General features: G+C 32.0%; 1 protein-coding gene across 1 annotated transcript in view; it reads right to left on the bottom strand.

The window, feature by feature from the left end:
• The window catches only part of LOC105618676, a 46,513-nt gene that overhangs the window by 9,058 nt on the left and 23,428 nt on the right, over nt 1–14,027 (bottom strand). The window contains exons 2-8 of the mRNA XM_012200203.1: nt 11,506–11,642; nt 8,392–8,680; nt 7,473–7,735; nt 4,665–4,817; nt 3,780–3,974; nt 2,299–2,687; nt 1,130–1,366 (exon numbers count right to left, since the gene is read on the bottom strand). Coding sequence (XP_012055593.1) covers nt 1,130–1,366; nt 2,299–2,687; nt 3,780–3,974; nt 4,665–4,817; nt 7,473–7,735; nt 8,392–8,680; nt 11,506–11,642 — 1,663 coding nt within the window. The remainder of the gene's footprint in view (nt 1–1,129; nt 1,367–2,298; nt 2,688–3,779; nt 3,975–4,664; nt 4,818–7,472; nt 7,736–8,391; nt 8,681–11,505; nt 11,643–14,027) is intronic.

Below are 14,027 nucleotides of genomic sequence, written 5' to 3'. Positions count from 1 at the left end.
GAGAGAGAGAGAGGAGTGAGAAAGTAACATCACGCGGTGGCGAACGAATGAAACGTGTTACCGTAGCAGATATTGCGCGTCGTATTTCTATAAAACGTTTCCGCATTCGCTTGTAACTCTCCGGCGGTTCGATCCGACAATGTTGTAAGCGAATCGATAAGTGAAACACGAGATTACGACAAGTACAGGTTGGAGCACTGCTTCTTAAACGTTTTACTATTTGCCGATACAAATCGTCAATACGTTCGCTCGAGATTTTTTTCAGAGTTATTTGATCCCCGAGTTATTTGATCAATTTTTTGATTAAAATAAAAAAGTTGTAAAACGTTTTAGGTATATCTTATATCTTAGGTACATCTTAGGTGTATCTTTCAAGTTTTCGAATTTTCTACAGATTTGAAGTTGCATTCACATGGATGCTCTTTTCAATTTTTATTATTCTTTTCTATTTTTCGAAAAATGTTCAAATAATGATTGGAACTAACGATGTTAAAGAGAATTAATATATCATTTTTTGATGTATAAAATATTATTTCTACGACTAATATAACATATTGATATTTCTCACTTGTTCATTCAAATTTCTAGAGTATAATTAATTAAGGAATAAGCCATGAAAATTATATAACTTTGCAAACAGGTATTAAAAGTTTTAAGTAGACTAGTGAATCTGACTAAATTAGAATATAAGTGATGCTTTAATTCGAACATTAATTTCACTTTTAGTATTAAGAATATTAAAATTTCTTTGATAATTTAATTATTTTTTTGTAATAAAATGTGATACTAAAAGATATTGCTTGTTTTCTATATTAAGCAGCAGTGAAAAAATTTTATGAAATACTGCAATAAATAAATAGAAAATAGATTGATAAACAAATATTACAAATAAAAGAAAGAATTCTATATTTATAGTTGAAACGGATGTTGTAAACGGTATTTAATATTCGAAAAAATTAAATTTTTCAAATATATTTTTTAGTTCTATAAACTGTGCGCCGATTCGATTTGTCAGACTTGAAAGGCAATCGTAAATTGAAGTCGGAAATAGTATTACAAATTACATTAAATATTAATTTAATAATGATGCTAATAAGCATGTTAAAACAAATAAAAACTAAACACTTGCCTGAGCGCTGTCGACTCGATCATACGCATTTCTATAGTTAGACTACTGCCAGAGGAGACGAAACTTTCTACCAAAGAACACGGACGACTGGTGTTTTGTAGAATAGCATGATCGCAAGTCTTCGGCACTTTGTCCTTACAATATCTCGCTAACAATGTGGTATTGCTCGAGGGACGCGCAAGAACGGGTTGAATTGGATCGCCCATTCTTTCAGCGTAACGTTGACGTTCCTTTTCACTGAAACAAATGTTGAATCTGTAGTTCTTTTCACAAACACTAGACGTTGGTAATTGAGAAAATCATCAAAGATTAAGAAAATTAATATATTAATCATTAATAAATAAATAAGAAAGAGAGGGTGTCACAATGAAATTGACGAAACATTTAATAACTCTGGAACATCATTTTGCAATACGAGTGCGAATAGTTATTTCCATTGTATTTTTGCTTGTTAAGCATAAATCTGTTGGCAAAAGTTGACTGTCACGTTACAATTTTGAGAAAAATGGCATTAAAGGGGCCAAAATATGATTTTTTTTGGTACCATTTTTCTCAAAATTGTGACGTGATTGCCAAATTTAAAAATGTAACAAAAAACCATTGTTTGATTCGCTTCGAATTTCGATTGAATTTACCTCTTTAATGCGTTAGAATATCTTTTTCATCAATTTTTCATAAAAAAAAAGGCTCGTTGACTCGAATTTCGATTCTATTTTACCTTTTCAACGTATTGGGACATCTTCGTCAATTTTTAACGGATTCATGTTCAACAGGCAAAAATACATCGGAAATGACAGTCACTCGCGTTGCAAAAAAAGGGTAAAATTTTGTTGGATAGTTCGTTACATGGGAAAAGAATTATCTTTAAATTGTTATATCTCGAAAAAAATTGCATCGAAATGAATCAAAATGCATTTTAAAGTAAAAAATTGATCTTTTCATAGAATTAAGGAAATTAAGCAAAAAATTAATGTACAGTATTTCGAAAATCCTCAACAGTTGTTTTTGTCTTTTCGATGCTATTTTTCCTAAAATTGACGTGATAATAATAATCAATCTGAAAGTAATAATCAATTTGAAAGTAAAATAAGGTAATTCCCTTAACATAAAATAAAATAAAATAAGAAATATCTCTCCTAATAGCCAAATCGAAACTTGTTATCATTTACCAAGCAACATCGTTACATTCCGATAACGGCATCATCTCGCCATCCCAGACCATCAGCGTCGTCGAGCAATCCTCGTCGGTGCTAGACAGACTGGTGCCTACGTGGAATTTGAGGATAGATAGCCAGACGCGGAATTGCGGCTGCGGTGGTCTCGGGGCTGGTCTTCTCCAGACTGTACCCGGTCTTTGTTCTGGAAACTTTGGTAGTGGGCGCGGCGGCGTCGGACTCGGCAAAGTGGGACCAGCTCCACGAAGATGATACAGGCAGGTGCTGTTTCTTGGCAGTGAGTGACGTGGCGATGCCAGGATGCCGCCACCGGTGCCCCTTAGCCAGAATTCGCAACGCTTATTCTTGGCATAGGTCGGTGATTCGGCGTCTACGAACGTGACCTGGAAGCCGACGCGCGTTCATGTTGTGTGCAGTCTCGGTAAAACCGGGCTTCACCCTCCCTTGCCGGAGGGGTGAATTCGAATTGGTCGAGCGATCGCGTGTTCACAGTTCTATCTGATGCGAATGCATTCGCTGCGGTGTGTCGTTAGGAAATTTTATACAGAGTTACACAAATGTCTGTGATATTGTTGTTTCTGCTTCAACGAGCGGAAGCTCGTTAGATTTTATGTGCGATCAACGAGATAAAAGTAGTAGTACCTAAACGACTTTTTCGGTAATACGAAAATAATTATTTATTTCAATCTTTTAAAGATGAGAGTTACTTTGCTAGAAATATAAAATAAAATTAATTTCGTTTTACCTTTATCGCGATAAATATAAAAATTTTTCTTCACTCGACATTTTGTTGCTTTAATTGATAATACTGATCAACAATAATTTTGTTAATTGAGTGATTTTGGTTAATTCTTATATATTATCTTTTCATGCTGTGATTTTAAAAATTAAGTTAAAATTTATCCTACAAGCTCCAATTTTTGGAAACCAATATCTCTCCTTTAAAAATTTACATTTTAATTAATAACAACTACTAAATTTACATTTTATTTAATAATAACTTCTTTGTATGAAGATTTTTTTTTTATTAAAATGATTTATTTTTATTTAAAGCCTTTTATATCTTTAGTAGGAAATCAATAATTCTTTCCTATAAATCATCTATTTATCTAATTGTAAGTAAAAGATATAATAGAGGAATTTGTAAATGCATGTTATATTTATAACTTTGCTCTTCTCATAAATTTGGGAAACAGATTTGTGAAATCAGTGGGGAAAATATTATAAGAAACATCCTATCAGATTTAACATAAGAAATGTGAAATTTTGTCAATCAGTGTAATCAATTAAATAGTATAAAATATCAAAACGTTTTCATGCAAGACGCAGTTTATTTTCCAAAGTTCTTTTTCTGAAGTTATGTTATATTTATACCTAAAACATTGAATTTTAGAGGTGATTAAGTAGGAACGGACATGTTAGACATTAATTAAGGTGGCCATTATACAATTTATGGAGAGAGCTTGCTCACGTACTTGCACTTCTAATTGAAACCCATGTAGAGAATGGGGAGGCGTCGGATGTAAGAAGGTGCCATAAGGAGAGGTAGTAAACTCCACAAGGATTTCCGGACCGCTGCTGATGGCCTCCGGCACCGGCTCCCCACCGCCACAAAATTTTAAGATCACGGGCTCCCTTGTGGTGTATCCATCATACACTGTTACGTAGTCCTATAAAGACAAATTTCTCTGTTCTCGAAGGAATAGATAATGATACAATAAAGTTTCGTATTTAGATCAAGTTTCTAACTACGAAGATTATATGAAATCGACGTAATTTTCGATATTTAATAACGATATTTAATTCATTCAATTATTACAATAAGTGAACATATTTTTACCAAATTATGTTTAACGTTAAAGAAATTATTTATTAATTATTAATAATAATCATAAAAATTATTTCACTAATCATTAAATGTTATATTTTAAGATCACCCGATTGTAAAAAATTCAACATTACATTAACAATATTAGTAAAAAAAATTTTATACTTTGGGAAGGCATAGCGAATTATTTTAAAAGAAACGGGCAGGAAGCCTTGTAGAGCCCTCACCCAGAATAAATCACCGCAGGGGTGTTTAGTTAAACTTGTGTGGCTGCGTTTAATTCTTTGATTCGCGATTACATTCGACTCCGTCTATTGGGATGAAAGTACCTCGCATTTGGTTTTTTTCAATAGCGACAAAGAATGCAAAACTGAAAGTTTCTTTCTCTGGCAGGAGATCACTATGCAAAAGTAGCGCGACTGCTTAGTATACTGGTCACGTTGCCCAGCGTTACAGCCGGATGTTTTCTCTTTCTCTGTTTCTGTCTCGAATTTATAACAGCTAATCCAATTTTCGCTGTGGTTTTACGTACCTGAACGACGTCGCAATCTTGCCAGAGACGCAATTCCCGAGGTGGCGCCTCGGCCTGAGTTGCTGGTCGCGCTCTTACAGCTACCAATTGGCCTCGGGGCTGTTTTACGTGTATTAAAGCATGCTTGCCCGCAGGCACCTCGTGCTGTCTCACCTACACGAAATATGAATCAGTCTATTCGTACCTATACGAAATTTCTATTCTTGTCGCATGATAGAATTTCTTATCGTAATCTTTAAATGCATCTCGTGTGTTGCATTTATGCACAGCGTAGCATGATTTCATTTATATTCCTTCAGCGACATCGCTGAAATTCAAATATAAATGTAAATGTAAGTGTTATAAGATTTTACACCGAATATTAGCATCAATTTAAATTTTTTTTACTCATTTTTCATATGCAAAGTCGAAGTTCTTATTTTTAAAAATTTCATTTAATTTCTTTTATTTAAAAAATATATTTTAAATAGATTTAATGGATTCATTACAAAGTTTCAGTAATAAAATTAATTAATTGTTTATTCTTTCTTGAAAAATGTCGTCCGATAGTAATAATTTTTCTTACAATTAGAATAACAGATAGTGCTCTATTAAAACAAATTGTATACATTTATATATATTAAATATAAAAATAAATTTTAAATTTTACACATACACTTTGCGATTAATCTTTAAACTGCCGACATTTTTTCATTAAAATAGTGATTCTTTTTTTTCAAAAATTTTTCTGTATAAGTAACATACACATGGTGTAAAATTTCGAGATTTGTGCAGAGTCACAAAAGTGGCTTTTCCGGCAAGGACATACAATTAAATATAAAAAATGTTTATTTTCTCAAAAATAGTGTATTTTGGGGATTTTTGGTATCGCTGATTCCAATTCTGAGCATAGATTAATAAAATTTCGAGCTCTAAGCGCAATATTGACAACATAAACGTATAGACTCAGAATTTTCCTTTATTCAAAGTTAATGACATGAACGTAGAAAATTTGTAGCTCCTTTTTGACTTTTCTTTTTTGTTTGGTTTAAAAATTTTTTTGTATTTTTTTGTATTTTTTTAAATTTTTTGTATTTTTTTTACTTCTTTATTTTATAATTTTTATTTTATAATTTTTTAATATATTTTAATTTTTTTGTATATTTTTCAATACTTATATTTTTTAAATATATTTTGAGAAACATGTATACAGTTATGTTTAATACAATATTAGTATTGAAAATAATAACCAAAAACAGTGTTATTTTCAATACTAACTACACTCAAAAGCCACAAAAATGACTTTCCCGACAGTCTAAAGATTAAAAGTAGAATGATTAACAAATGACAATAACAAATTGTTGAATCGATCTATATCTAGATATCGATAACTCCATCGTGCTGAGTTAGTGTGCGATATAATAGAATAGAACAGAGTTGTAACAGAGTTTCTGAATAAGATAAACTTTCGGTAGAAATACACCGATGAAAATTGCTTCCTCTCTCGTAATCGAAGTCTATCTAGTGCAAGTCCCACGAGTGTCTGTCTGTCTGTCTAGTTGTATACGAGAAGAATAAATGACCATCTCCAGCATTGAAACGGAGGCCGTAAATTCTAGCAGAATCTTCACCTATTTCACCTATCGACTCCGGAATGACTGAATAGAAGGTTGATTAGTTTCGCGACGTCGATTCCCAATAATACATCAAGGATGTTGACATTATTACCAGTGGTTTTTATTTGATGATAAATTACAGCTTTTATATGAAATAAAATCGATTATTTACCAACGCTAGTAGACAAGTGAGAAGAGAATAAGGAAAAAAGAATAAAACTGAAAGAGAATAATAAAAAGGAAGAAAGAATTTTAAATTTCTTCTATTCTTTTTAATTAAATTTACGATAAAAACAAAGTTTGGTGGCGCCTTTCCAATTTCTTGTAAAAACATCGCCAGTCTGTTTTGCTCGCGTTTAGCAACTTTGTGCTTGGCTACTGACCAATTTTGAATCTTTCCTGTGAAAAAAAATTATACCGACCAGAAACTCGTCGTTCGCGTTGATTTACGTGACGAAAAGGGGCAGCAAACCTGCGCGGTGCCGTGAGATGTTAAGAGAAAATAATGGTTACAGGCAAGAGACCGTCCGAAAATTTGTTAACCGCGTATGAGAGAAAGGGAATCATTTTTACGACTTTTCTCTCTCCGCCGCAGGTGTGTCTGCTTGAAACAGAAATATGAGCGGTGTCAAGACTCTAGGGAAAGGCTCCCCGTCTGACTATGTCGATCATATATCACTGCCGCGCATCTGCTCGACAACGAGCAAATTAATTCGGACGATGATACATTATGCTAACAATACATCCGACACGACGAAAGCGTTTCCCTAATGAGCAGCCAATTTTTTGTGTATTGTTACCGAGATTGCGCGTTACTGTTAAAAATTCTGTACAACTGCAGAAATATCTACGACAAATTTACTATGATATTAACATTATTAATAATAAATCATATAAAGATAAAAATTAAGCCAATATAGGCTGACACAAGATATACGTTTGTAAAATTATTACTTCATTATATACATATGTATCAAATTATTTATTATAATAAAAAAATATATATCTTATATCGGCTTATATTAATTTAATTTTTACATTTATATGATTTAATTCTTGTACAGCCTTTTTTTCTCGTTTTATATTATACGAATATATTACAAATATTATTTGAATCATTATTATTATTTTATAATGTTTTTTTTTAATTACAATATAGGACAAAAGCGCACCACGTTTTGCCAAGTATGACAATAATTTAAGCGAGCCTTACCGCGTAATAACAGGTGAGATTGCGAGGATAGAGACCGGGAAAGTTAGGCGACTGCAATCTGCACTTCTTCCGGTCGCAGTCGGTGAATATACGGGAGCAATAAGTCCCGGATATTAGGTCCCCTAAGAACTGCTCGGAGCTTGGTTTCGTAGGTGATGGCACGTGTTGCTCGACCATTTGCACCGGCATCGCCATCGACGTGTTCGCGTACTCCGCGGACGTGCGCTCGGTCGACGCCGGCGTCCCGACGACCTGTGTTATTCCTGACCACGTGACATTGGAATTTTAATCATCGGCGAAAATATCGGGAAATTCTTTGTCTGCGCAATTTTAATCGCCGTGCAATTTTGCGAACAGGATAAGTACAAACTTGGAATAATCCCTCAAGTATTTACTCGGGAAATATATTCGAGTATTATTAATCAATCAAGATGAGAATTTGTATAGTTGAATTAAAACATACATTAAAACTGTCACAAATAAATGTCTTTAAAATCGGAAGGCTTATATATTTTATAAAATCCCAAAGAATAAAAAATCATATAAATATATAATTATAATTTCATATTATATAACATATTATAGACAATATATTATAGACAATAAAAATAACGTAATAGTCTATAATATTTTCTACATTAAAAATTTTTAATAATATACATATAGTTTAAAATAATAATAGTAATAACAATTTATGTAAAATAGAATAAATCGTAACAAACAAAAAGTTTTGTTAAATTTTAGTCAGACAATATTTGTAAATTGAAAATAACTTATTCTAACTTATTCCGAAACTAATTTCAATTCAAATAATATACGATGCTTATCGAAATTTATTGCAGGATAAACGTCGAACGTGTACGTGGACTAAGCTTCGATAAACGTGCTCGAAATTTGTAATCGAAAACTGATCACCTACCGACGAAGGGATTTCCGTAGCGTACCACCGCGTCGGACTTCTTGATCATCTTGTACGCCATTCTAAAGTCGAAGTTGAATCCCGTCTGATCTTTGCTGAGCCTGAGTAGCTTGAGGATGATCGAGACGCTGGGTGTTTCGCTGTAGTAGATTGCGGGTCCCCAAGACGTGCCACACCAAAGTCCGCCGACGTCGGGACGCTCCACTTCCGAGATTTGCAGGGACCCGTCGGGACATCCTGCCGCGGTGAACGATACGAATTTGCCTAGAGTAAAGCTATCGAAGGTCAACTGCAATAAAAAAACATGTCGTGAAACTTATCGTCGAACAAATGATAAGTAAGGATCATTTATACACAAAAAGCTTAAGCTGTAAAACATAAGAAATAAAACATAAGAAGGAAATCAACATATGATTACGTTCACAACAATTTAAGAAACCGTAAACCGTAAGCTCTAAGTTTTAAGTGACGATATACCGATCGCAGAATTATGCTTATGCTTTTAAGCCGTAAAAATTGGGTTTTGCAATTCGCTTAAATCTAACGATTAAAGCCTAAAGATTACGCAAAAACAATTTAAAGACAAAAATTATTATCACTTAATTCCTTTGACTTATAACTTGAGGCTTCTTTAAAGCAAGATTATGGATCGAGCATAAAACAAGGTTTGTGACCCAAGACTATTGGATTTGCTTACGTTTTACTGCCAAAGTCTTTTTGTGTGTCATGGCCCTATTACTTAAGTTAAGAGACAGGATTTCTGAGTGGTATCGTAAAAAAAATTAATGTAATGCAAGAGAGCAAAACTTAAAAGAAGGTTGCTAAAATCTCATATTTTAATTTATGGTAACTTGTGAAATTTCCTGCAGAAATGACACTTGTTTTACTAAATACATATTTTCCATTTTTTTTAATTAAAATTTTTTAAATATTTCTTTTGTTTGTATTCCATACAACTTTAACGACTAAGTTCCGTAGTCGAAAATAAAACGAATGAGTGATGTTACTGTAGAAACTTCTTTTTTACACGATGCCAAGCAAATAAATTCGTATCGGCGTCATCGACCATTGCTCAAACTGTCAGCAATTGATAGTCCGTACAGTTTTTCATTCCGCCCGTCCACCCTACGCGATTAAAACATCGGCAAGTCTCGCTTTGACAGTGATAGAAAGCAGTTTGCAGGCGTGAACGTCGATGTGATAAAGATTTGAAGTACTTATTATGAATAATGCATGAATTGCCTCAATTATATCATTAGAATTATATCAATAATGAAATACTTTAAGATTATGTGATCATCAATTAAATCTTAATTATTTGTACTATTTTTTTATTACTATTTCTTAAAAACTTTTTTATTTTGTTATTCATGTATACGTAATTAAAATAAATGATATTCAAGTAGAAGAATAAGCAGAAACTCATGAATTGTGTTAACTTAAGTGTATTGTCAGATGCAATTCTGCCTGGCTGCCGCACATTTTTGTTTTACATCATTGTAACTTTTAGCGTGGTTGCGGCTTCTTTGACGACCAGTAAACATCTGTACGCAGACCACCGGCATGTACAAGGGATTCTCATGACTTGCGCTATGCAGATATGAGAAAGCTAGCAAATATTGCTGCGCAAATAATTCGACAGCTGGAGGCAAAAGAGTTTTTGTGCACTCGACAAAGTTTTCGCGCTCTCGGAAACTCGGTGTACGGTAGTTTTTCAGTTTCATGTAATCGTCGGAAGAGACGCGACCGAATTAAAAATTCCACTTTTAATTCCTCAACGAGAGCCGAATAAAAATAATTTCCTTCATTGCCATACGAGAAATGAATCAGTAAAAGTGACGTTTTTCGGAATTGTTAATGTTTCGGAATTGTTAATTGTTATGTCAATTAATTAATTCCTTGCCTAGAATATTGAACTTTAAAGGTTGAACTTTAAAGACATAGTTGATTTTTTTATTACAAATTCTGGTAAATAAATTCTAAAAAATAAATAAAATATAATCCAATTTCTATATGATAGTAAAAATTATTGTTAAAGCTTTCATAATTATAAATATCACACACATGTCTGATAAGAAGTTACTGAAAGTAGTCAGCTGTTATTTTTAAACGTATATAGAGAATAGGAAAAATAAAATATTTTTTAATAGAGGATGTTTGGCAGTTTTATTTATATATAAAGTAAAAGCAATCAGAATTATTTTTATTATTAGTTACTTTATATTTAGTTATTTTATATTTATTTAGTAAATGTTTATAAAAATATTGTCAATCTTAGTAATATATATTTTCAAAATGCTAAATACTTAACGATATAGTATTTCGAAAATTTATAGAAATTTATTTAACGTTTCTTTTGTTGAAAAAAATGCGATATATTTGGCATTTTATTTTCAAACATTTATCAAATGATACAATATTTATGACTGTACTTTATATTTAAATAAAATGTACTTTATTAAAAAATATTTTATATTTTATTTTATTCTTTCTATTCCCTATGTACGTTTAAAATTAGTTTCAGCAACTTCTTACGAGACATCTTGTAAAAATTGTTTTAAATTTTTAAAATATGAAATTAGATACAATATAAAAGTTTGTACTGAAGACAGGTTGTGTACGAAGGACAAAAATTTCACATTACTGACGGAGAGTTAAAATTTAAATTTTCTTTATCCAATGTAACTGGTTTGCGATTGGCTACATAATTTATTTAAAACTTTTCCATCGAGAGAGAAGAATTCGAGAAACGCATTTCCCGAAAGTAACCGTTCTGCTTGTGCGAGAAAGATAATCATTTGTTGAGACTCTCTGCACAATTTTCTTAATATATATACGATTCGATAAAAACTTAAGTATTCAGAATTTAATTTGTTACATAAATCCAACGCCATTCTGTTTTCTTCGTTTCTTCATCGAACTATTCGTTACTTCGTTAATGCATACTATAATTAAAGTTTGATTCAGTGTAGCGTAATTTATTGCAAAATTTCCCAGTCGCGCTCTTTTTGATAGTACATGAATAAATCGTCTGACGCTTTTTACAATACATAACAGAATATTGAATCTTCTCATATCCAATAATTGGATGTCTCAAATGTTTCAACGACTCACCTGCACGATATCACCGAAATCGTCACCTGGCGCGTTGAAGGTAAGCTTGCAAATGTAAGGCACCTTATCTTCCTTCGGTCGATGCAATTCCAGATCGTACGTCTTCCCCACATCGCCATAGTATGTTTTATTGCAAGCTGCAACATAGATATTAAAGTACTTCTATTACTCACTATCTTTACATATACTTATATGTAATTATATGTAAATACTTATATGTAATTGCCATTTTATTTCTGCTTCTTTATTCTTAAGCAGCATTTTTGTCAAGTCTGCAAAAATTATAATTGGTCTGTAAAGTATTCACTATTAATTTATTTAATTGCTATTTTAATTGTTACATTGTTTTATGTTTTTTTAAATAGAGAGAGGATTAAGGCATGATTGATTACGTTTCCAGATATAGATTTTATAATATAAATAAGTAATTAATGTTAATAAGAATAGATTATGAATATACAGCGTATATATTATGTAATTATTTCGGTGATTCTTTCATAAATCGTATAATTTCGATATTGGCAGTTTCCTGTTGTCCAATAATAGAGAAGTACATTGTCCTAAAGTGGATTCCTGTCTTATCTTCTTGAAACCGGTTTCTTACTGCAGCCAACAACGCTGTTACGGCCGTCCGTAAATTTTCTTTCGCGAATAGCATTTTTCAAACCCGGAAGTGTACTTCCCAGGTTCGTGAAAAATCGTATCTGTGACTAAAAATTTATGAAAAATGAAGGTAGTCAAAGAGTGTCTCCTGCTTCCGCGATACTTTCATCATGTCTTTTCTACAAAAAAAAAGATATGATGAATGCACAGTGCCGACATTTTTTATTTGTAAGAACGTAATTATCATAATTATGTCATTCGACGCGTCCAATTGTGTAGTTCATTTAATAGAACGAAATGTAAGCAATTATTGGATTTGCATTAATTAATTTCTACGATTCTTTTATCTCGATTTTTCGTGAATCTGGTAATAAGTTATTATCCCGTTGGCTATTGCAATGGAATCATTTTAATTCTCTGCTAAATTAGTAAATTCTTTCGAATTGGAGTCGTTGAAATTAATTCGATTACAGGGTTCTCAATACAATCACGAAATTAGAGATTGCAGATTAAAGCGTTCCTAAATTTGTCGTAATAATTTAAGTAACAGAAAATTGATTTAAAGTTTTAGTAAAAATGGACAATATATAGAACGGTAGAAAACGATATAAATACAACACATTCAGATATATTTAAATATTTTTCACGTAATTGAATTCGCGAAATATTTTACCGATACATAGTATTGTATTTGAAATATCTCATATCTAAATGGTTTTATATAGGTTATTTCTAAATAAGTGCGAAAAATTTTAGGAGATAATTCTTTGTTGAAAATTAAGGAGAGTTTTTATGTAAAAAACATGTAGACCTATACTCCTCTTTAAAAAGTTACACTTCTTCAAGGGGAGAGATAAAAATAATCCATATAGCACATTTATCCGAAGGACGTCCTTAAAAAGATATACGTCCTCTGGACGTCTTCAAGATACCTCTTGGAAGATTGTACTACTATATGGAAAAATTTTTGTTTATAAAAGATATTAATAAATATTTTTTTTACTAGAAAATGTCTACTAAATTTCATTTTTCTAACTTGTTCAAAATTTGGAAAAAAAACTTAAGTTTTATCTCTCCTTTAAAAAAAAATATGACTCCTCCTAAGAGAGGGATATAAGAATATATGTTTATATAAAAAATTCTTCTTAATTTTTGACAAAGAATAATTTCCTAAAATTTTTCGTACTTATTTAGAAATACCTTGTATAAAATATCAGAAAAAGAGAGTTTGCCGAGTCATAATAGCACGCATTCCCTTTCCCTCGTCAAACCGCAAGCCGATTCCATCAGAGAGATTACGAGGGGCGATCCCTCGCGGATCGTAGAGCATGCCAAGATAAGAAATTGATGGAAGATGGTAATGAATTATCGATGAGCCGCGTCGTTTGTTTCGTGCCAGGCATTCTGGCTCGATGTTTCGGACGAAGAACGGAAAAGGCATCATTCACGCGTAATTTTTCCTTTTCTTCATTCATGTTTAATGGTAATTGTGACGAGTTTGGAATAAACGGTGCTCAATCAAAGACCGCAAATAAGACTTTTCACGAGGGACCAATGAAAGACATATACGATCAACGACTTGCGATATTTTCGGTAGAAGTGTACCCACGAGAGAAGTATCGAGTATTTATTTATTTAAGATAGATTCTCGCCACAATGACCCAACATGAGATATCCAAACTGCCCAAGTATATATTGTTAATGAAGACAAATTTAATCGGATTTATCACAATATTTATAAATGTATATGTACGTTTATATATATATATATATATATATGTGTACAATTATATATGGACAATTTGATAAATTAGTGACTTTTTAAAAAAAGACTGTTGAAAAATAAATTGAATTTTGGTAAAAAAAATTTTTTTAAGTCACTAACTTATCACTAACTGTTCACTTGTGTGCGTGTGCGT

Source organism: Atta cephalotes, assembly GCF_000143395.1.
Source record: "Atta cephalotes unplaced genomic scaffold scaffold00018, whole genome shotgun sequence".
NCBI classification, from domain to species: Eukaryota; Metazoa; Arthropoda; class Insecta; order Hymenoptera; family Formicidae; genus Atta; species Atta cephalotes.
This window is presented reverse-complemented; position numbering and strand designations above follow the sequence as displayed.